The sequence below is a fragment of the Lutjanus erythropterus genome, chromosome 17 (assembly GCF_056507025.1).
Source record: "Lutjanus erythropterus isolate fLutEry1 chromosome 17, fLutEry1.hap2, whole genome shotgun sequence".
In the NCBI taxonomy this organism is placed as follows: Eukaryota; Metazoa; Chordata; class Actinopteri; order Lutjaniformes; family Lutjanidae; genus Lutjanus; species Lutjanus erythropterus.
The window spans coordinates 7,872,196-7,893,442 of record NC_139333.1 but is presented as its reverse complement, the minus strand read 5'-3'; the positions used below and the strand labels follow the sequence as shown (position 1 = coordinate 7,893,442).

The 21,247-nt window shown below is 40.5% G+C and overlaps 1 protein-coding gene and 5 non-coding genes across 6 annotated transcripts in view; all 6 read right to left on the bottom strand.

Moving 5' to 3' along the window:
• Window positions 1-4,027: 4,027 nt before the first annotated feature.
• The window catches only part of LOC146311660 (arf-GAP with dual PH domain-containing protein 1-like), a 45,044-nt gene continuing 27,824 nt past the window's right edge, over window positions 4,028-21,247 (bottom strand). The window contains exons 4-11 of the mRNA XM_084741382.1: window positions 20,323-20,405; window positions 16,091-16,203; window positions 15,809-15,955; window positions 11,433-11,516; window positions 11,055-11,117; window positions 9,509-9,580; window positions 9,191-9,419; window positions 4,028-4,150 (exon numbers count right to left, since the gene is read on the bottom strand). Of these exons, the coding sequence (XP_084597508.1) occupies window positions 4,122-4,150; window positions 9,191-9,419; window positions 9,509-9,580; window positions 11,055-11,117; window positions 11,433-11,516; window positions 15,809-15,955; window positions 16,091-16,203; window positions 20,323-20,405 (820 nt within the window). The 3' untranslated portion in view covers window positions 4,028-4,121. The remainder of the gene's footprint in view (window positions 4,151-9,190; window positions 9,420-9,508; window positions 9,581-11,054; window positions 11,118-11,432; window positions 11,517-15,808; window positions 15,956-16,090; window positions 16,204-20,322; window positions 20,406-21,247) is intronic.
• On the bottom strand, window positions 4,782-4,854 carry trnar-ccu (transfer RNA arginine (anticodon CCU)). Its single transcript has one exon. It is a non-coding gene; the product is annotated as a tRNA-Arg (tRNA).
• On the bottom strand, window positions 5,355-5,427 carry trnar-ccu (transfer RNA arginine (anticodon CCU)). Its single transcript has one exon. It is a non-coding gene; the product is annotated as a tRNA-Arg (tRNA).
• On the bottom strand, window positions 6,209-6,281 carry trnar-ccu (transfer RNA arginine (anticodon CCU)). The gene has a single exon. It is a non-coding gene; the product is annotated as a tRNA-Arg (tRNA).
• trnar-ccu (transfer RNA arginine (anticodon CCU)) lies at window positions 7,226-7,298 on the bottom strand. Its single transcript has one exon. It is a non-coding gene; the product is annotated as a tRNA-Arg (tRNA).
• Window positions 8,244-8,316, bottom strand: trnar-ccu (transfer RNA arginine (anticodon CCU)). Its single transcript has one exon. It is a non-coding gene; the product is annotated as a tRNA-Arg (tRNA).

The following is a 21,247-nucleotide window of genomic DNA, read 5'->3' as shown; positions in this document are numbered from 1 at the left end:
TGCTCCAGTGGCTTATGACACAGAAAAAGGCTTTGACTGATTGACATGTGCCTAACTTTAATGTGTCTTTTAAATCTACAGGGTTTAAAAGACGCATAAAGAACACGTCCTACATTCAAAGGTTGTAAACTCATAAGAACATGCAATTACCAAATGATTACAAAATAAAAAATAACCAAAAATGAAATAAAATTAAGGCCAAACTACTATGTACTGAAGCAGCTGTTTTACCGTTAATAAATGTTTGCTGCATGCTAGCAGCTGACTGACCATATTATCTTCAGGACAAACATGGTGGCTGCTGAGCCGAGGTCCCACCCGCTTTTAAACGCTTCCTGTGTGGGTACGACCTGCCCGCTGCAGCTCAGTGGCTCACTGTCTGAGCAGTTTAACATGACAAACTGGTTGCCAACGACAACAAGGCGGCCAGACAGAAGCAACATTGATTTACCCATAATTCCGTGAGGCCCTGGAGCCAGCGCGTGTATGTGGAAGTTTGTGTAAGAGTGGCGAGATCATCAGGTGACATTTAGGCCTGCACCACCCAGACCAGTTCACACGTTGTCCTACTGTGAGTGTGCAGCTCTACACATGATGACGTCTTTTTACAAGTGACTGATGAGCGCCATCTACTGCGATATAAAATAAGTGAACTGTATAAGGCCTTTGCTAATAGGAAAATACTGTCATGCTGCACCTTCCGCAGTGACCTTCTCCATTCAGATGGGTGACAAATTCAAGGAAAAGCCAGCACAAAAGTGTAATTGTGGCATTAACTCTGCTGTGAAGCTCTACACTATTTCTCCAAAATATATTACCTCATTCAGTGTTGCATGGAGGACGTCATGTTGAACCATCATGTTTCTACAGCAGCCCATCCTGGACAAACACTGACATATGTGTCAGCCTTTTGCTGTTTTTGCAGCCATCATTGTTTCTCCTCAATGTTTGGAAGGTTGCAATCTCCACCGAGAGGAGATTGCTATCCTGTCATGTTTGTCCACCTAATATGAAGCTAATGGCTTAGCTTAGCATCAAGACTAGAAGCAGGAGGAAACAGCCAACCTATATCTCTGTCCAAAGGTAACGAAACTAACCTACCAGCTAATTCAGCCTGGTCATTCAGTCTTAAACCTGCAAGACCAGATGTTTTTTTGCTCCTTGAGGGCAGTGGAAAGAAGATATGAACACCACATTGACATATCGTCACTGTTTGCATTGAGCGGGTGAACTTGTTAGCAAAGAGTTGCATATTTACACAGAGAAAGAGTCATTTGGAGTTGTGTTTGTTGAGAGTGATCTTACCAGACCTCTGCAGCTGCTCTTTGTCTCTGCTTAAGGCTACATTAGCCACTACTGGCATAACACACCTGAATCTCTGGCCTAAAATGTCAGCGGTTGAGTAGCATTGTGGGTAATATAGGTGTCAGGTCTCCACAGTGAAGAGGAATGTATGTAATAAAAAAAAACACAATATCTTTGATTCCGCTGCATCCATTTTGATTTTAATTGTCAATTGTGAGTTGCAATACTAATATTAATCAGCATAGTCTTTTAGTGGCATCAACTTCCCATCTAAACTTTGGCAAGAAAGTGAAGTGTTTCCCAAAATTTGTCAGCTGTCTGTGTCACTACTTATCAAGTGACAAGAAAAGATTATGATGATTTTAATCTTTTCATTTCTGTTCAAGGTTCCTCAGTGGGATCACCATGATTTCACCATATGAAGATTTCATTTGACCTGACAGCGACAGTGACAGTGTGTCTCCTCTTTAAAGTAACTGAGGAGCTCCATCTGCTGGTAAAATGCATTTAAGTGCAGTCTCATAATTGCGCTGTCTGTATGGTAAACATGCTCTAAATTCTAATTTATTTCAACTTGGGTGTTCTATAGTTTACCAGATTAATTGCTGGGTTGTGGAAATAACATCATGACAACAAGACAAAAAAACAAAACAAACAAAAACAAAATCACAAGGCTTTCTACCTTGCAAAAAAGGTCAAATGGTCGTGCTAAATGGGAGTGATATTTTTATTTATTTTGAAAATAACTCAGTAGACAAAGATCTTTATAATCCAATTCTTTGTCATTTTTGGTCCACATACATAAAAGACATGGACCATAAATTTAGAAAACTAGTCTAAATTTTACCTTACTTCTAGCTGACATTAACCTATACTCAAATTCATCAGTCAAACTGAAAAATAAAAAAAGCAACAAAGGCCCAAACAATATGCACCCCCCACCTTATTTATTTATTTATTTTGTATTCTCCTCTTTTTTTTTTAATCACTCCCTTTTATCACTCCCTGTAGAATGTGGCACTGATCCACAATATATAACTGTTCATGTACAAATAAAAGTAAATGTTATTATTACTACCAATAAGAATGAAGGCCAAATTTATGTAAGTAAGACCCAAGTTATTATAAACTAGACTAAGTCTTTAAAGGACCAGTGTAGGATTTAGTGGCAGTGGTGAGCTTGCAGATTGCGAACGCCACACCTCACCCTCCCCTTCCAAGCATGTAGGAGACGTGAAAGGCCCGATGTTGAGCCACTGTATGTTTAGCAGGACTAAATTAATATTCATCAAAGGTCCACCAGATTAATGTAAATATCTAATCTCTTTTAGCTCTGTTTTTGGTCTCCACCAACTCCGGAGAAAAATATTCAATATTCAAAAAGCTTTTAACTTTCTGAAGTGTTACAATATTCTGACAGTAGCACATGAGACAAACCTCTGTCTCTACACTTAGTAATGGCAAGGAGTTGTGAACATCACACTGACATATTGTCACGGTTTATGCTGAAAAGTCAAGCTTATTAGTGAACACTTGCATATTTACATATAAACAGTTACAGAGCAACATAATCATTCATTTAGAGTTGTGTTTTATGGTTACTTGATGAACGTTAGTCTAACATTAACTTTTCTTTTAGTTCTTAGCTCTGTTTTGGTCTCCACCATCTCTACAGCAAGCCATACTCTGCCAATAAAACCCCTAAATCTCACACACAGGACCTTTAATCCTTGAGTTGAAAAGTGTGCATTTGTTCAGTACGTAGTCTGAAAAAAGACACAGATATACTGACATGTCTTAAGCACTGAGGACAAATCAAACATTGCCACTTGATTTCAGGTTCATCTGTATTAATGTTAAGATTTTCATAATGAAACAAACTATCACTGTGATTTAAGGGTCAACACAACCATGTGTCTTTAAAACAAGATGCAAAACGTAAATAAAACAGTTGTAGAAGTGTTATATAAATTACAATCCTGTCACATTACAATCCTTTAAAGCAGCAGTAACTGTCTACGATGACTCAGTATGTTCAACAGTACAAATAAATAAGAGAACAGCTGTCAGATTGAGGTTTTTAAAAGAACCCTGTCTGGATGCAGATCAGTCACCTCCAGCTACGTTAACAGCGACGGTGATCACTGAGAGTAATGTGTGGTTTTTATGCATATTTGTTGTTAACAGCACTTTGTAGGTTCAGGTTTAACAGGGTTGCAAGTGCCGGAGGTTCAACCTCACAGCGTCCTCAAACGAAAACGTCACGATTCCACACACACACGGTAAGCCACTGTCATCAAAACTGTACATTCAATAAATTAACAATGCATTGTCTTCGTTAAGCAACCAGTGAAATGACTCTAGATTACATAATTACATTAGATTACAGGTAGAATGAACCATTCACAAGACGAAATCTGAGAGAGGAGGGAGGGCTGTTGCAGGGAAAGGGTCCACGTGGCTGAGGGAGGGAGGGATGATAATGTATAGCACAAGGTTGGTAGGCGCAATAGTGATGACATCATCTACCCTTTGGCCTCTGATCACCAACGTTTCAACCCCATGTTGGGTCTGTAGTCCCCTTAGAGTTCAAGTTTTCTACACACATACATTTGAGTCCATCTGTCTCTTCTTTTTCTTCATGTTTTCTAATCCCGGCCCACCCCAAGACCACCCCCACCCCGTTCCTGTCCCCCAACCCCACCCCACCACCACCACCACCACCTCCCGCCATGGTTTGTGGTCGCACGTTTGGGATTGTCTCTGATCTGAATGAGAACGGGCCGGTCCGGCTGAGTCGTGGCTTCCTGCAGTCTTCAAGGCTTGTGTTTGAAATGGGCCTCCACTGCGAAGACACACAAAAAGGTTAAGTCAGACAGAGCAACATACAAATAGTTCTCTTTTAATATAATACAGTTTAAACCAGTATGTGTTTCTTGACTTATTTATATAGAAAGTTTATTACAAAGAGATACCATTCTAGATGGTTTAAGAGACATGAAATTAAAGGGACCCTGAGAAGTGAACAAATAAAGTTTTTTACTTCATTTAGACATGACCTTTTGACATTAGCAACAAGACACCTCCCACTCCAGTTTCAAGGGCTATATTGAAAAAATTGGGTGCAAGGCAGTATTTTTCTTTCTCTCTTTTCTCTTTCTCCCCCTGGCTCTCTGAACAAGGGGCGGGATCACTCATAGCCTTGTGTTTACAGTTCTTTTATTCTCTTATTAACTCTTCTGCAAACCCAATCTAGAAAGCTGCAGCCCTGCAACAGAAAGACAGCTTTTGTGGACACCACAGGTGTGCAAGCCGCAGCAGTGCAGCGAGGAAGCTGTCACGCACAGGTACAGGTAGTGTGAATCTGCTCTCAGTGAGCGAGCAGAGGAAGAGACTTCCAGTAAAACTCTGACAGCACAGTCTGGAGTCCATCAACCCCCAGGTTATGGACTCAGCACATTTTGTCAGCTACCAGTTACCCCAGATGGGACTCGAACCCACAATCCCTGGCTTAGGAGGCCAGTGCCTTATCCATTGGGCCACTGGGGCTTCATGAATACCCCTCTGACCATTTCTGTCCAGATTCAGTGTGTTCCACTCTAAAGCAACTGTATGGGAAGCACAATGTGTGGCGTTAAATAACACAACAAAGGGTCCTGATGCTACTGTGGCAGCACCAGAGAGAAAACACAGAGACATAAAGGAGACAGACAGAGGAACTGGGCATAGAGTACAAAGTCTAAAAAAGCCTAAATTCTAGTCCTATAATATTGACTTTGGATTTGTCTGTGCTCAATTGGAGGAAATGATTTGATAACCAGTTTTTCACTTCATTGGGTCAGGTAGGTAAGTCGGCACTTTGATCAGCTGGTTTGACTGGACTATGTTACGCACAGGCACACACAGGTAGGATGAACCCGCCCTCAGTCAGAGAGCAGTGGAGGAGACAGCCCTGCTACCAAGAAAACAGATAGCAGAGGATAGTTTCGATCTATCGACCTCTGGGTTATGGGCCCAGCACGCTTCCGCTGCGCCACTCTGCTGTCGGTTACCCCAGATGGGACTCGAACCCACAATCCCTGGCTTAGGAGGCCAGTGCCTTATCCATTGGGCCACTGGGGCTTCATGAAGACCCCCGTGACCAGTTCTGTCCAGATTCAGTGTGTTCCACTATAAAGCAACAGTATGGGAAACACAATGTGTGGCTTCAAGAACACAACAAAGGGCCCTGATGCTACTGTGGCAGCACCAGAGAAAAAACACAGAGAAAGGGTTGAAAGAGAAATAAAGCTGTGTGTCATCTGCATAAAAATGGAGACTAATAATATGTGTGAGGGAAAGTATGTCCTAATGGTAACATGTAAATGGAGAAAAGCAGGGGCCCAAGGACTGACCCCTGGGGGACTCCATAAAACAAAGATTCTGTTGAAGACTGAAAGTCCAACTTTGTAGATATTAATTTTTTTATGGTAAATTTCTACATTTCTTGGCACATTATCCCAACTATCATCAAAATATAATGACATGCAGGATGGTGTTGTGTCAAATGGTTGCATGGTCGAAGAAATAAAGAAAAAAAACTTTGATTTGGTTTCAATTTTGGAGACTGAATTTTTCTGGGAACCATGTTTGTGACAAGATTCCTGTTGTTTCCATTATGATGTCATTTTCACTATTCAACAAGTGATTGGGTCAGGTAGGTAGCTCGGCACTTTGATCAGCTGGTTTGACTGGACTATGTCACGCTCAGGCACACGCAGGTAGGATGAACCCGCCCTCAGTCAGAAGGAAGTGGAGGAGACAGCCCTGCTACCAAGAAAACAGATAGCAGAGGATAGTTTCGATCTATCGACCTCTGGGTTATGGGCCCAGCACGCTTCCGCTGCGCCACTCTGCTGTAAGTTACCCCAGATGGGACTCGAACCCACAATCCCTGGCTTAGGAGGCCAGTGCCTTATCCATTGGGCCACTGGGGCTTCATGAATACCCCTCTCACCAGTTCTGTTCAGATTCAGTGTGTTCCACTCTAAAGCAACAGTATGGTAAGCACAATGTGTGGCTTCAAGAACACAACAAAGGGCCCTGATACTATTGTGGCAGCACCAGAGAGAAAACACGGAGAGACATAAAGGAGACAGACAGAGGAACGGGACATAGAGTACAAAGTCTAAAAAAGTCTAAAGTCTAGTCCTATAATATTGACTTTGGATTTGTCTATGCTCAATTGGAGGAAATTATTAGATAACCAGTTATTCACTTCATTTAGGCATGCACTGTGTTAAATGATTGTTCCTGCTGGGGTCGAAAGAGAAATAAAGCTTTGTGTCATCTGTGTAAAAATGGAGACTGATAATATGTTTGAGGGAAAGTATGTCCTCATGGTAACATGTAAATGGAGAAAAGCAGGGGCCCAAAGACTGACCCCTGGGGGACTCCATAAAACAAAGATTCTGTTGAAGACTAAATGGTGCTTTATGGTGCATTTCTACATTTCTTGACACATTATCCCAACTATCATCAAAATATAATGACATGCAAGACGGTATTGTGTCAAATGGTTGCATGGTCGCATGTTTGAAGAAGTAAAGAAAAAACTTTTGATTTGGTTTCAATTTTGGAGACTGAATTTTTCTGGGAACCATGTTGGTGACAATATTCCTGTTGGGTCCATTATGATGTCATTTTCACTATTCAACAGGTGACTGGGTCAGGTAGGTAAGTCGGCACTTTGATCTGCTGGTTTGACTGGACTATGTCACGCACAGGCACACGCAGGCAGGATGAACCCGCCCTCAGTCAGAGAGCAGTGGAGGAGACAGCCTTGCTACCAAGAAAAAACAGACAGCAGAGGATAGTTTCGATCTATCGACCTCTGGGTTATGGGCCCAGCACGCTTCCGCTGCGCCACTCTGCTGTCGGTTACCCCAGATGGGACTCGAACCCACAATCCCTGGCTTAGGAGGCCAGTGCCTTATCCATTGGGCCACTGGGGCTTCATGAATACCCCTGTGACCAGTTCTGTCCAGATTCAGTGAGTTCCACTATAAAGCAACAGTATGGGAAGCACAATGTGTGGCGTTAAATAACAGAACAAAGGGCCCTGATGCTATTGTGGCAGCACCAGAGAGAAAAAACAGAGAGACATAAAGGAGACAGACAGAGGAATGGGACACAGAGTACAAAGTCTAAAAAAGTCTAAAGTCTAGTCCTATAACACTGACTTTGGATTTGTCTGTGCTCAATTAGAGGAAATGATTTGATAACCAGTTTTTCACTTCATTTAGGCATGCACTGTGTTAAATGATTGTTCCTGCTGGGGTCGAAAGAGAAATAAAGCTTTGTGTCATCTGTGTAAAAATGGAGACTGATAATATGTTTGAGGGAAAGTATGTCCTAATGGTAACATGTAAATGGAGAAAAGCAGGGGCCCAAGGACTGACCCCTGGGGGACTCCATAAAACAAAGATTCTGTTGAAGACTAAATGGTGCTTTATGGTGCATTTCTATATTTTTTGGCACATTATCCCAACTATCATCAAAATATAATGACATGCAGGACGGTATTGTGTCAATTGCATTCACTGATGCTTGTTTGAAGAAACAAAGAAAAAACTTTTGATTTGGTTTCAATTTTGGAGAGCGAATTTTTCTGGGAACCATGTTGGTGACAAGATTCCTGTTGGGTCTGTTATGATGTCATTTTCACTATTCAACAGGTGATTGGGTCAGGTAGGTGAGTTGGCACTTTGATCAGCTGGTTTGACTGGACTATGTCACGCACAGGCACACACAGGTAGGACGAACCTGCCCTCAGTCAGAGAGTAGTGGAGGAGACAGCCCTACTACCAAGAAAAAACAGCTAGCAGAGGATAGTTTCGATCTATCGACCTCTGGGTTATGGGCCCAGCACGCTTCCGCTGCGCCACTCTGCTGTCGGTTACCCCAGATGGGACTCGAACCCACAATCCCTGGCTTAGGAGGCCAGTGCCTTATCCATTGGGCCACTGGGGCTTCACACCCAAACAACTGACCGGTGCTATCCACATACAGTTTGTTTCCATTACAAAGCAACAACAGGGGAAGCACAATGTGTGTGGTTTAAAGTAACAAAGGGCCCTGATGCTTCTGTGGCAGTAAAAGAGAGAAAACATTAAAGAGATAAAGAGAAACACAGAGAAGGAAAAACCTCATTACATTTAAAAAGCATGACATGACACAAGGTCAAACATAACACACCAACCAGTAATAACACACTTATTACAAAAACATGAGTACATTTTAGAGCCTGATCGATATACCAGCCCAATATTGGCCTATCACAGTATCAGCATGTTGTCTGATATGTGCCAAAATTACAACTTATTTTAAAAAACATAACATAATGCATATTGTAAATAAATCAAGAATTTATACGTGTCACTGCTGTGTGGCACTTTTTTGTCTCAGCTGGTGCATCTTGCTGTATTTTCATATCTGCAGGTAAAAAGTAGCATCACAACACTCTACGTCTCTGCCATTTTCTCACAAGTTTGATGCTAAAGTGTGTGACTGTGTGCGGCAGTGTGCTCTGTTCTCATATCTTTCCACAGTCAAGAGATAAAAAAAACAAAATGTGCTTCTTCAATACATTCCTGAAGTGATCACACTGATGATGAACACACTGGTTCAAGTTGTTCAGCCTTGTTCTGTGACTTATATGCCCCTTTCATTGGAGTGGATGGTGACTGTATCAATTTTTGAACAGGCATAATTTGTGTAATGCATTTTCAGCACCTCCTAGTGGCAAAAAAACTCCACAGGGTACCTTTAAACATAAAAACATGCAACACTAAAATCAGAACAGGATAAAAGGGTTCCCTTGCTCTATGTTTGCAATTTTCCGCACCTGCGTATTCTTGCGGCCTCATTGGTCGATTGATGACCCTCTGGAAGGCAGCTATCCAATCCCGTTGCTCGGCCTCGGTCTCGCAGGCAAACAGGAACTTCCTGTCTGGCGTGACGATGGTGATGCCGTGGTTCCAGTGGTAGCCCTGCGTGGACGGGGGCAGGCCGGACAGGACAGTGTAGCTGTTCTCCTTGCTGCCGATGAACACCTCGCCGCGGGCATAGGCATCCTGGGAGACAGCGAGAAAGAGAGGAAAGTCATGTGACGTGATCAGTCAGAAGTGAAAGGCAGGTCATGGGGGTGCAGATCTCTTCTTACCAGAGGGTCTTTGAAGTACATGAGTCTCCTGTCATCCATTGTAAACCACCTCTTTTTGAAGCCCTCTGTGTGCTGCAGCAGAGCAACACAGACAATTACATTTTAGAGAGAAAACAAAAGGGAGTCAGCGCACTGCAAACAGTACAACCTGTCATAAGAGGTCTACAGGGCGTCTGCAAGTGTCAACAAGCTGAAGCATTACCTTTTTGTTAGGTTAGGTAAGAATTAAATGGAAAAATGTCTTAGCCACTAAAAGGCAATTAAAACTAAATAAAATAAACATATATACCATAGTAACTATAGTATATAATAACAGTTTTCCAAAATATTTTGAGCTCATGTAGTATCCTTTACCTTTAGCCTTGCCTCTTACGTGCAGAGATTTCTCTGCATTCTCTGACTCTTTTAATGATATTATGGATTGTAGATGGTCAAATCCCTAAATTCCTGCAGTTTTGTGTTGAGAAATGCAGTTAAACTGTTGGACTATTTGACCACAGTTTTTCACAAAGCGGTGAACCTCACACCATCCATGCTTGTGATCGACTGAGATGTTCAAGGATGACTCTTTAATACCCATTTATGATATTATCACCTGTCACCAGTTCACCTGTTTACCTGTCGAAACATCTGAACAGATGGTTTTTGGGCATTTCACAACTTTCCCAGTCTTCTGGTGTCCCTGTCCCAACTTTAAAAACATGTTGCTGGAATAAAATCCATTGAGTGTATATTTACAAAAAACAATGAAGTTTTTCCATCTGAACGTGAAATGTCTAGTCTTTATACTGCATTCAGTTGAATATAAGTCGATACTGATTTGCATTTCATCAGTGCATTCTGTTTTTATTTGCGTTTTACACATACCAACTCTTCTGGAATTGAGGTTGTTTTTTTTACAGACTAATCCCCCACCTTTCTTTTTGTTCTTGTGAAAATGCCAGATTGTTTTACCTTTTCACACCTCAATTACTCAAATTAATTGATCTAACTTTACTTAAACATTCTCAGAAGGAGAATGTCATGTGTTGACGGGCTACAAGCACACACTGCTTTATTTTAAGATATGCTTGACCTGCAGACAGTGGTCAAATTCGGGAAAGTGTAATAGTGAAATTGAGGTGCAATAATACTCACTATTATAAATTATAATAATGATATTACTAATAATTCAGACTATAGAGAAGGCCACAGGTGAGCCTCAGAGCACCACCTAGTGGGCAGCAGAGACAGTGGAAATGCCAGATGGTTACATTATTTATTTATCTATTTTGTAATTTACAGAGACAGTTATTTTTATATCCAAATATGCAAAAGAATTCAAATTAAAGTGCATAATTTCAGTGACCTTGATAGGTTGTTTCCTTGAAATCCTGTCACAGATCAGCCCCAATTTTTTCTTTCAGTTTTTGACAGGTTAGGCTTTTGGTGGTAGTAGTCCTTGTAAATGTTCTGACAATCAATAGTGGATCTTAATTTACAAAAGGTTCAGAAATCCTGGACTAAAGGGGTGTTAAGATCCAATGAGTCCGACCACAACACAAACCTTTGGGCCTGTTTTCTCCATAAAGCCTTCCTTCATGAAGTTGCGGGTCAGTTTGGGTACCAGCTGGAGAAGAAAAGACAGAGAATCACGTAAAATAAAAAAAAAATAATGCAATATTAAAAACAAGTTTCATCACATACAAGAGGATGAACAAAAAATAACGTGACAAAAAATATTCAAAGGTCAACCCCTTGAATGATTTGTAAAATCTGGCAACAGTCAATTGCAACACTACACACAAACACTGAAAACTGCATAATATCTGATGTTTCATTCTGGGTTTTAGAAATGTGTTGTGATCAAACACCTTTGACACTTCTTTGCTTGACAACAAACTCCCTCAACAGAATATTGTGCGATTAAATGAGTCGCCCTCACCTCCTCGTCACTTGCTCCGGGGAAGGCCACCTGTAAGTAGTGGAATCTGGCCGCTCTGATAGCATTGAACCAGTCGACCATCTCCTGTAAAAAAAATATATATATATATACACCTTTAGTGACAACATGTCCTGCTGGAATTCATGCAGTATCTATTCACAGTATGTATTTTGGGTTTTGAGAGAATAATGTGGTCCTTTTTCTGTTTTTTTTCTCTGCTGCCAGTGAAGGCATCTTTTCTATTCAGTCAGGTGTAGTCAAAGGCATCAGTGTCGTGTGGATGCTGCAGTGCTGTCGATAACTCTACCACAGAACAAGAGTGACGGTGACACTGAATGAACCCAGTGAACTCCCTCTGTCACAGCCCGCAGTGACACGAATCAGCCAGCAGAGGGAGCAGTGCTGTTTCTGTCTACAGGCTCCACTCACTCCCCTGAAGGATTATTGATATCTGCCCCTTTCTTCACTCTAATATTCTCATTTCTGATTATCTCATGAAGACACACAAAGACAGAAATATTTTAAGATTTTTAGTTTTTTTTTTTTTTTTACAGGTCCCAAGGTTCTCACAGCAGTCCTACAATTTTCTAGAGAGAAAATGTATTTGTAAAAAAAAAAAAAAAGACGAAATAAACTAATTTGGATTTGCAGCAAGTCAGTTGAATATGTATGCTGCAAAGATTAGTCAATTAATTGATTAATGGAAAGAAAGGAGCACTGGTGCAGGAAGCTAAGCAATGTGAATAGGGTCAGCAGCAAAATATATTTTAGCCATTTAAAGCAGCCAAAAATGAGTTCTGCGGTCCAAATAGGGAGCAGGAGCCACCGACTGTACATTAAACAGGTTGAAATCCTATGAGGGCCCCCCTCCTCCCCGGACTCAAGGAAGCTCAGGCAGGCTGCAGGAACACTGCAGGAGTGCAAGACGAGTGCAACATTGTACATTTGACAATAAAAAGCGATGACAAGTCCTACACTGTAAGTTGATCAGCTGTTTATAACCGTCAGTTGTCTGTCCAGATAAAAGTTAAGCCTGTTATCCTGGAAACAAAGCTCCACATCTCCAAAGCAACCAAACTCCTTTGGCAACAAACAAAGAGTGACTGCGGTGAACCCAGACTAACACTTTAAAACACCAAGGTCACGCAATATCACAAACAAACTAAATGATTGAGGTGGACAACCAACTCCTGTGTACTGCAAGATAAAATGACTGTTTTTGCCAAAGGAGTCTGGTGGATTTGCAGAGAGCGATATTTGGCTTATATAGTGGTGTTGTCCCATCGGAAAAGGCTGTCTGATGGCAAAGTGAAGTGGTGAAAATAGTCTAAATACAGTGTACACTCAACTGATGTCAATTTTCTTTGGAGATTAGCCTGTTTTTAGGTTGCTAAAATACATTTTTCCACTGATGCTGTCCACAGCAGTACATTGTTTGGCTTCCTACACTGATACTCCCTCTGCTTTTCCAAATTTGGTACATGTCAACCACCATCTACTGTAGGTAACACACTGGATAAGTACCTCATAAAACCCGACATAACTATCCCTTTAATAACTAAACCACATAACTATGTAACTACTAAATGAATACTTGTTCTTCCTTAAAAACTAAAACAAACTAAGTGAGCACTAGGCTCAGAACACCTGTCTCTATTTCACTATTATTAGTATTAAACTACATAGTTATTCCCCGGAAACCTCCTCGGAAATTATTTGGAAATTATGGGACCAATAAAATGTAGTGTTACCATAGCATTTACAAATAATTCTCTTAAGGTTTGCTGTTCATCCTACAAAATACAAACAACACAGAATGATTCCACCACTGCTTTGCTGCAGATACAAGGATAAAACAAAGCATAAAGGATGCATTCATCTGTCAGCCAACTCATGAGGAGTGGATTGATATGTGAATGTAGAACATGTGCAGCGCTGACACTGGAAGTCAAGGCTCTGACCTCATCACTCCCCACAAAGAAGCACCAATCCCAGATCAGCAGGAAGTGGAGAGCGAACACAGTAACTCCTTCCCCATGGGGAAGGTATGCTCAGTCCCTAAAGGTGTATGCTGGGGTGGATGTGGGCTTTTGAAATGCTTTTATGAACAACAGCAGCTGCAGCAGAAGTAGCAGCAAGTGGCAGAACTGAAAGCAGTAACTAGTGTACAGGCTACTCATCATTAGAGTGGAAGGTCATTATCAGCCAGGGTTTCATCAATATATACAACAAATCGTTGTAATGCTACTTGGATTTAATTCAAAGCCATTTAAGAAATAAAGACAAAATAATAAGACGATGACAACTTGGGAAAAGTACTAATAAACCACTTTAGACGAGGTCAAGGGAATTATTCATGACACCGTAATAATTATAGTTCGAATTATGGGGGAATAAGTGGAGCTCAGCTCCCATGAAAAGGACATGAGCTCAAACAAAAGCCTGCTTTGAGAAATTTAGGGGAAGCTCTAAAGCATGGTGCTCCTGAAATTAATAATAATAGTAAAAAAAATATGCCAACGTTGTGTGTTTATTTGGTCTAACACAATGCGGCTTGCTCTGTTTGTTGTGTGTGCCACTGGGGAGTTCTTTTCTTGTTTTTTCGCTCTTGATCAATAAATGTATTATTTGATTTTGAAACAGGAGCCTTATGTTGTTGTTATTTAGTCTCTATGAAATGTTAATGACAGTATTAACTGTCTATAGTCGTAACAGTAGAATGTTTTTTGCAGTAACCCTGAAACCGGCCTGCCGTGCACTTGCATATATGCGTGTACATGTGACATGTTTAGTAGCAGTGTGCATCAGAAAATAGGGCTCCCCTCAAAGCCACTGGGTGTATAATGGTCTCATGACAGCCAGTCAAAATCAACCACATAAGACAGTTTAATGTACTATTAAAACATTAAGCTAAACTGTTTCTTTTAAGTTTAACAAATATGCCTCATATGACATGTTTATGGCAGGTTGTGTCGTCTTGGTTAATGGCAAGTTGTCATAACAAAGATCTCAAACAATGTAAACTTTGCATTAAAAATGGCATAACTGACTGAACGACACCGAGTGACAACAGTCATAAACATTCTTCAAGACACAGCAGGCGGGCACATGAGAACACAGAAGCATGAAGGGGAAGAGAAACGTCGGGCGTCAGCCAGCGCCTTCCTCCAGGGGCCTGAGCGGCGTTACGGCGGGGTCAACCCCAGGGTACCAGGAGCCAAACCCAGTGAGAAAACCAACCCATTGTTATTGGACAAAGTCAGTCTGGACACTACAGGGACTCACTATTGTCTTTTGAGATACAAAGTGGTATTACGAAACAGCTAGCTGGTTAGCATGCTAACTTAAGTAGATATCTCTGCAACACATTACATATGTCTTTGACATAAGTTTTTGAATGTTTTAAACATATAATATGTGACTGTAACAGCTAGGGGTTTCCCATACATTAAAACAAAAGATACGTGTGATGATGTAAAGTGGCGTGGGATCATGGGAATTGTTTTCTTTACTTTTAAACGGTCTGACATATCTGACAAACCTCTAGCAGAAATTATGTTAATGGACGAGGTAATACTGAAGTTTTTTTCAGGTTACATTTAGTCACATTCGCCGACTTCCTTCCTCACTCTCTGCTGTATCCCATGTTTTTCTGGTAGTCACAGCAACTAGCGAAAAATGGCTAGCAGGAAACACTTCGTTATCGTCTTTTGCAGATTACAGATTTCTCTGCATTTGAGATAATGTAGTCTACAATTCAACAAAATATATACATATGTCTAGCAATTTCAGACATTTTAATATGAAAATGTTACATCAATGTTATATCTTAAACTAAAATCCTTATATATTGCACCACATTCAGGCTGTTTGAGGTGACTCACACCTACACTGGTCATACACTGTAGCAATGACAGCCTTGTTCTCTCACAGCCACTCCATTTTTGAACAGACTTTTTTCACTGAATATGGATGTAGTCACTTTTGAATTTAAGCTAAAAGTCAGCATTTTACCCTCATTTTCATTGTTTCAAGAACCAAAAGATCACAGAATGTGCCATTTTCCACATACTTTCTGACTGCACTATAGCTACTGTCACTACAAATGAACAGTTACTGAAAAAGCCAAAAGGAAATTACTCATTAAGGGACATTTTCAGCTCCAAGTGTGTTTAGCATAGCAGACAGCATGCATATTATACTGCTAACCCTGCATTAGTGCCCTGTATTACTGTAATCTAAGATTTGACATGGAGCCTGGAAGAATCACTCCACTGCATGGTACAGAAAACACTCCAGAATGTTTTTTTAAAGGGCAATGTATGCAGAAATAGAACTCACAAGTGTGTATGTGCACATAGTGTTTGACTGTGTACCTTAGCATCACTGTGGTAGACAAAGATGTTCCTTGTGCTGTTGTCTTTCAGGTAGGTGATCTGGAGGCCGCAGGGGTTGCCGATCTTAGCTGGTTGGAAGGTGGCATTGAGTGTCTCGATTTTCATAACAGCTTTGGGATCCCTGGCCTTGGTGGAGGAAGACATGAGCAAAAAATAGGACGCAGTCAGAGCCTCATATTCCTGAGCATCGCCGGATTTTGCCGAAGCGAAATGCTGCGACTGTAAACGCCCTTTAAAAATCAGCTGTATCATCTCACTTACATCCTGCTTGTTGAAGTATTTCAGCGCTCCCTCCCTCTCCGACAGGATGAACTTTCGGCTGAGAAACTGACCGTTGTCTCGTCCTCGTTTCCATAGAAACCCCTCTCTGTACCCTGGGTAGAGACAGACAGAGAAAGAGAGAGAAAAAAAAAAAAGAAAAAGCGTGTGTGGTTGGGAAGCTGGTATCCAAAACCCATCAGAGCAGACGAGAGATTAAACGGAGGAGGCATTTATAACAGTGATGGTGAGATGTTGTAACTGGCTGGTGTAAGATGATCCTTCAGTTAAGCAGAAATCAAAGATCGTTTGAAATCGCGTTTAGAGGAGGAGGAAGATAAAGGAGACGGAGGGAGGGAAAACACAACATCCAAGAGGCAAACAGACAGGAGACGCAGCATGAGACAGCACACTGAGACATTTTATTGTCTCTGAACCAAAGAATATCCTTTTCCATGTTAATGATAATGCTGTTCTATTTATAGCCCGTAATGTCTTCTTCTTCAGTCTATTTTGGTAGAAAGCTCTGCCAACAGTGCCTCCTTTTCTCTCTTTACTTTTCTATTTTGGTCAGACTGTGAAGTGTTTTCCTTCTGATCTGGATCTATTTTTGTGACTTATTGGGAGGACGACGTCTAAGCACAATCAGGTGGTTCTCCAAAGAAAGGACTAATTTACATCACAGCCGTTTGACTGATGATGTTATCCAGAGTGTGTCATAATGAGCACCAATTGTAGAATAAACTTAGACTGACAATGACAAGTAAGGGACGAAAGACAAGTTAATTTAAGCTGAATGATTATGTAAAAAAGTACAGGGCAACAGAAATTAAATAACACACTTAGGGGAAAGATTTCTCATGTGTATGAAAAAGGAAGAAATGGATGAGAGGGGAGATACACCATTCATTCAATATGTGACTCACTTTCTAGTCACTGTTTCTTTTGTAAAAAGTAGGTCCACTGAAAACTATACATTATGAGGTCTGTAGAGTAACTGGAAAGATCACAAATACCATGAACAAAATTGTATTTACCTCCACTGAATTGCTTTAAAGGCAGAATTCTCACAGACAGATATTCAAAAACTGAACCTATGGAACGCCTCAGCAGTCTATGAGGTCAACATCAAAATCTCATGTCTCATTCTATTTTTTATTTTTAAAGGTAATGAGACAAAACCTATTTAATAGCATTTACTTTACAAAAACAACTCAATCACAATACCATTTAATATATAAAATAAACTTATAGATTATGCATTTATAAGAACTGTTGTGTCACTTCTCATGTCAACACCACACAAAGCAAATGAATGTTACATTACACAAACTAAACAAACTTTCCAGATCCTTAAAACTCTGGCTGGATGTCCTTCAGCATCAACATCTGCAGTGACATCAGAGGGCACTAGAATACCACGATAGGCCATAATGCCTAAACATGGCAAATATAATTTTATTTTTACAGAATTAGACAAATACAGTTTAAACATGAGCAAACAACTTACTAGAAATTTAAGTCAGTGGACTTGCGCTCATGCTCTAATTTGTCAAAATGAGGGATGGCCCTCAGGTTTTTCAAAGACAGAAAATATTTGCTTAATGTGACCCTTGTGTATCATAATTTAATTTTTCACATGCCTCATTTTCATGCTCACACACAATGCCTTTAGTCTCTTTTTCATTCTCCTTATGCAATGCCCACTGTCATTGATTACTTGTCTTCTCGTCCTCTGCATTCATTCCACTCCATCTTTGTGTGTGCGTGTGTGTGTGTGTCTTTGTGGCGGTGACTTTCTGACATGAAACATTCACCTACACTGGCATTACCTCATCGATCAATAGCCCTCCTTGTCCCCACCCTCGCCTCCTTCCCTGACACTCTTTTTCTTCCTCCTATCCTTTGCATACCAGATCAATATTAACATTGGCTGCTGTGGAGGCCAGGTTACTGCCAATAGTCAATCTCAGCAGCCTACACTCCAACCCACACACACACACACACACACACACACACACACACACACACACACACACACACACAAACACACACACACACATATGTCATGCACCTCACAATGAATGATGAGGGGAGCATGAATGCACAAATAGAGATGACAGAATGACTCATATTATTACACTGTCTGCGTGTGTGTGTGTGTGTGTGTGTGTGTGCGTGTCTGCATGGTGCTCCAGTGTAACAATAAACAGATGAGGTCACTGCAAGCCAATCAGAAAGCTCCATCTTCAACAAGATGTGAAATGTATATGAGTTGACACACATGTACCCTACACACAAATGTTGCGCACGCAATCTTCACACACACACACACACACACCCAACCAAAATCACACAGCAACAATTACAGTGTCACTGCTTCAATATAGCGACAGCACTTTAAACTGCAACAATAAACACAACCACTTAGGAGAAGGAGGATGAAAATGAATGTTTGAAAGTCTGAAAGACGATGGATGTTTCAGGATAATTGAATTCCAGCTTCTTGCATCCGTTGGGAGATGTTTGTCCAAGGAGTTTTGAAGGTTCTGCTTATAGAAGGGTAAACAACGCAAGATTGACACAACAATACACCAGCTATTTTTGCTTTTTTTCCAGATGGAAAAACTGCATATGAGTGTGCTTGTGCATGCATGAGTCTGTGTGTATTTGCATTCTATTTATACTTTTAAATGGTCAATCACATCTGCTGCTACCATTAGAGGACACTGGTGATGACATGTAGCAACAAGGTAACACTACCTTCATTCAGTGTTATTTGTCATCTTTGTATTCAGAAAATCATTCTGCAGCTATTGCACTATATTTAAAAGTTTCTTGAACTCACCTTTTAATGCTTTGTTCGCCAATAAAAGTTGAGCAAGTTTGGTACTTGGTCTTCAGTTGGGAACCTCGGTCAACTCCCTCCTTTCTTGTTTTCTTTTCTCAGATATGTTATGTGCTAGTCAAGACGGTTAAAAGATGCTATGACGAGACCTAGCAACGTAGGCTATACAGTATATAGTCACATCTTAATTAGCTAGCTAATTTAACCCAATCATTAGCTAGCTACTTGGCTAACATTTTGCTCGGCAGCAAAACTCTATCCAACTGGCTAGCTAAACTACATCGGATAGCTAGTCTTAGCAAAATGCTAGCTAATCTGCATCAATCGTTAGGGAGCTAGCTAGTTAGTAGTTTACAAACATTAACTAACTTTAGACATGACTCTCTGTTGCTTTTGGCAGGTACCAAGCTTGCTTAACTTTTATTGAAGAGCAGAGCATAAAGGGGCGGGACTTAGGAAGGGTCAATTGCAGAAAGTTGCAAAATGAAAATACTGCATAGCATAAAAAATTAAACTACCCAGTTACCCACAAAATGGGGAAAAATGGCATTTTTTTTGTAATAAGGTAAAATTAGAGGTTGCTGGTCTTCACTGTTAAGGTTAGCTTCTACTTAAAGCCTTCTACTTAAAGCCTGGAAGTTTATTTTTGGCATCACTGCCTAAAAATTCCATAACTTTTCCATCATAATATAAAAAAAACGTTGTTCAGGAATTGGCATCAATGCTGAGATATCAGGCCCTGTATTTAAAAAAAAAAAAAAACATTTTTAAATGATACCCAGCCCTATCCAGAGGTGTTTTTAAGGCCTTTAAGCATTAATGTGACATTTGAACAGTTTTCTTTCATTGCTGCTATTGTCATTTTGGAAAACAGGCTGACACAGTTTCTTGCCCAGAGATGGATGAGAAGATTGATACCACTCTCATATCTGTCCAGTAAATACGAAGCTACATCCAGGATGGTCATCTCACCTTAGCTAAGGATAAAGAACAGAAGCAGGGGGAAACAGCATGCCAGGCTCTGGACTAGGAGTTGTTGGGTGCAGCATAGAATGCCTTAAAAACAAGACTTAAATACAGAAGTTATAATGTTAATTAGTGAGCTTTAGAGGTGTTGCTAGGCAGATTACCTTTGAACAGAGCCAGGCAAGCTGGTTCCCCTTGTTTCAACTATTTATGCTAAGCTAAGCTAAACTGTCTCCTGACTGTAGTAACATATTTAAGTCAAAAGAAAGCAAATATGTGTATTTCTCAAAATGCTAAATTAAACCTTTTCATAGCTGAGACCAATACACAGATCATTATTAAATATTCAAGCTGTGTGTCCATGTTTTATTTGGATGGTCCTCACAAGCATAAAAATACAAACATGTCAGCGTGCACGTACCTGCAGAATAAGGCTCCTGTTTTTCGATAAACTCAAACTCATTCCTCTCGTACTTGGCTCTGATCCACTGCTCTCTCAGCAGCCTGGAAACAGAAAAAAACACACACACACACACACACACACACACACACACACACACACACACACACACACACACACACACACACACACACACACACATTTAGCTTTCACCTCAGTTACACACTCACACTAACTGCCCTGAGCTGCACACATACAGTATGAAACCTTGTACAATGAGCTTTGCCAATACTGTATTCATTATGATCATGCCAATAAAGCCTCTCTGAATTTGAAAAAACCTTCTTCTACACAGTCTGACTTACAGCACAAGAAAATACAATGGAAAGAAGCATCAACATACATGCAGAGTTTGTAGTATTTTTATCCAAATATAAGTAAACAGTATTTGAAGCTTTGAGCACCATTTGTGTTTATACCATTTGTAAAAGTAAAAATGTACTTGTAACAAAAAAACAGGTAATGGCCATGCAAGTCTGCTGGTCATCTTCATTATGCAAAAAGCAATTTAATTTTTGGAAGCAAGTACAGAAACATTTGCGGATTAAATTACCCTTTATTAGTATTTATGGATTAATTGATTGAATGATTTTTTTCCGACACCTCTATCTGAATCTGTATATATCTGCTTTGACGTACCCCTCTTCTTCCTTTCTCTGTTTTTTTGGGGCATTTTTTCCTCTATTAAATAGGACAGCTGAAGGCAGGACAGTGGGGAGAGAGGGGGGGATGACACGCATTACAGGGCCACAGGCTGGAGGAGAACTGGGGCTGCTGCAACTGACTCATACCCTCGGTGCAGGGAGTGTACACTTTACCTACTGAGCTATCAAGGTGTCCCCTTTATTTATTTTTTGATGTCATTTACATACATATTTGTAATTTA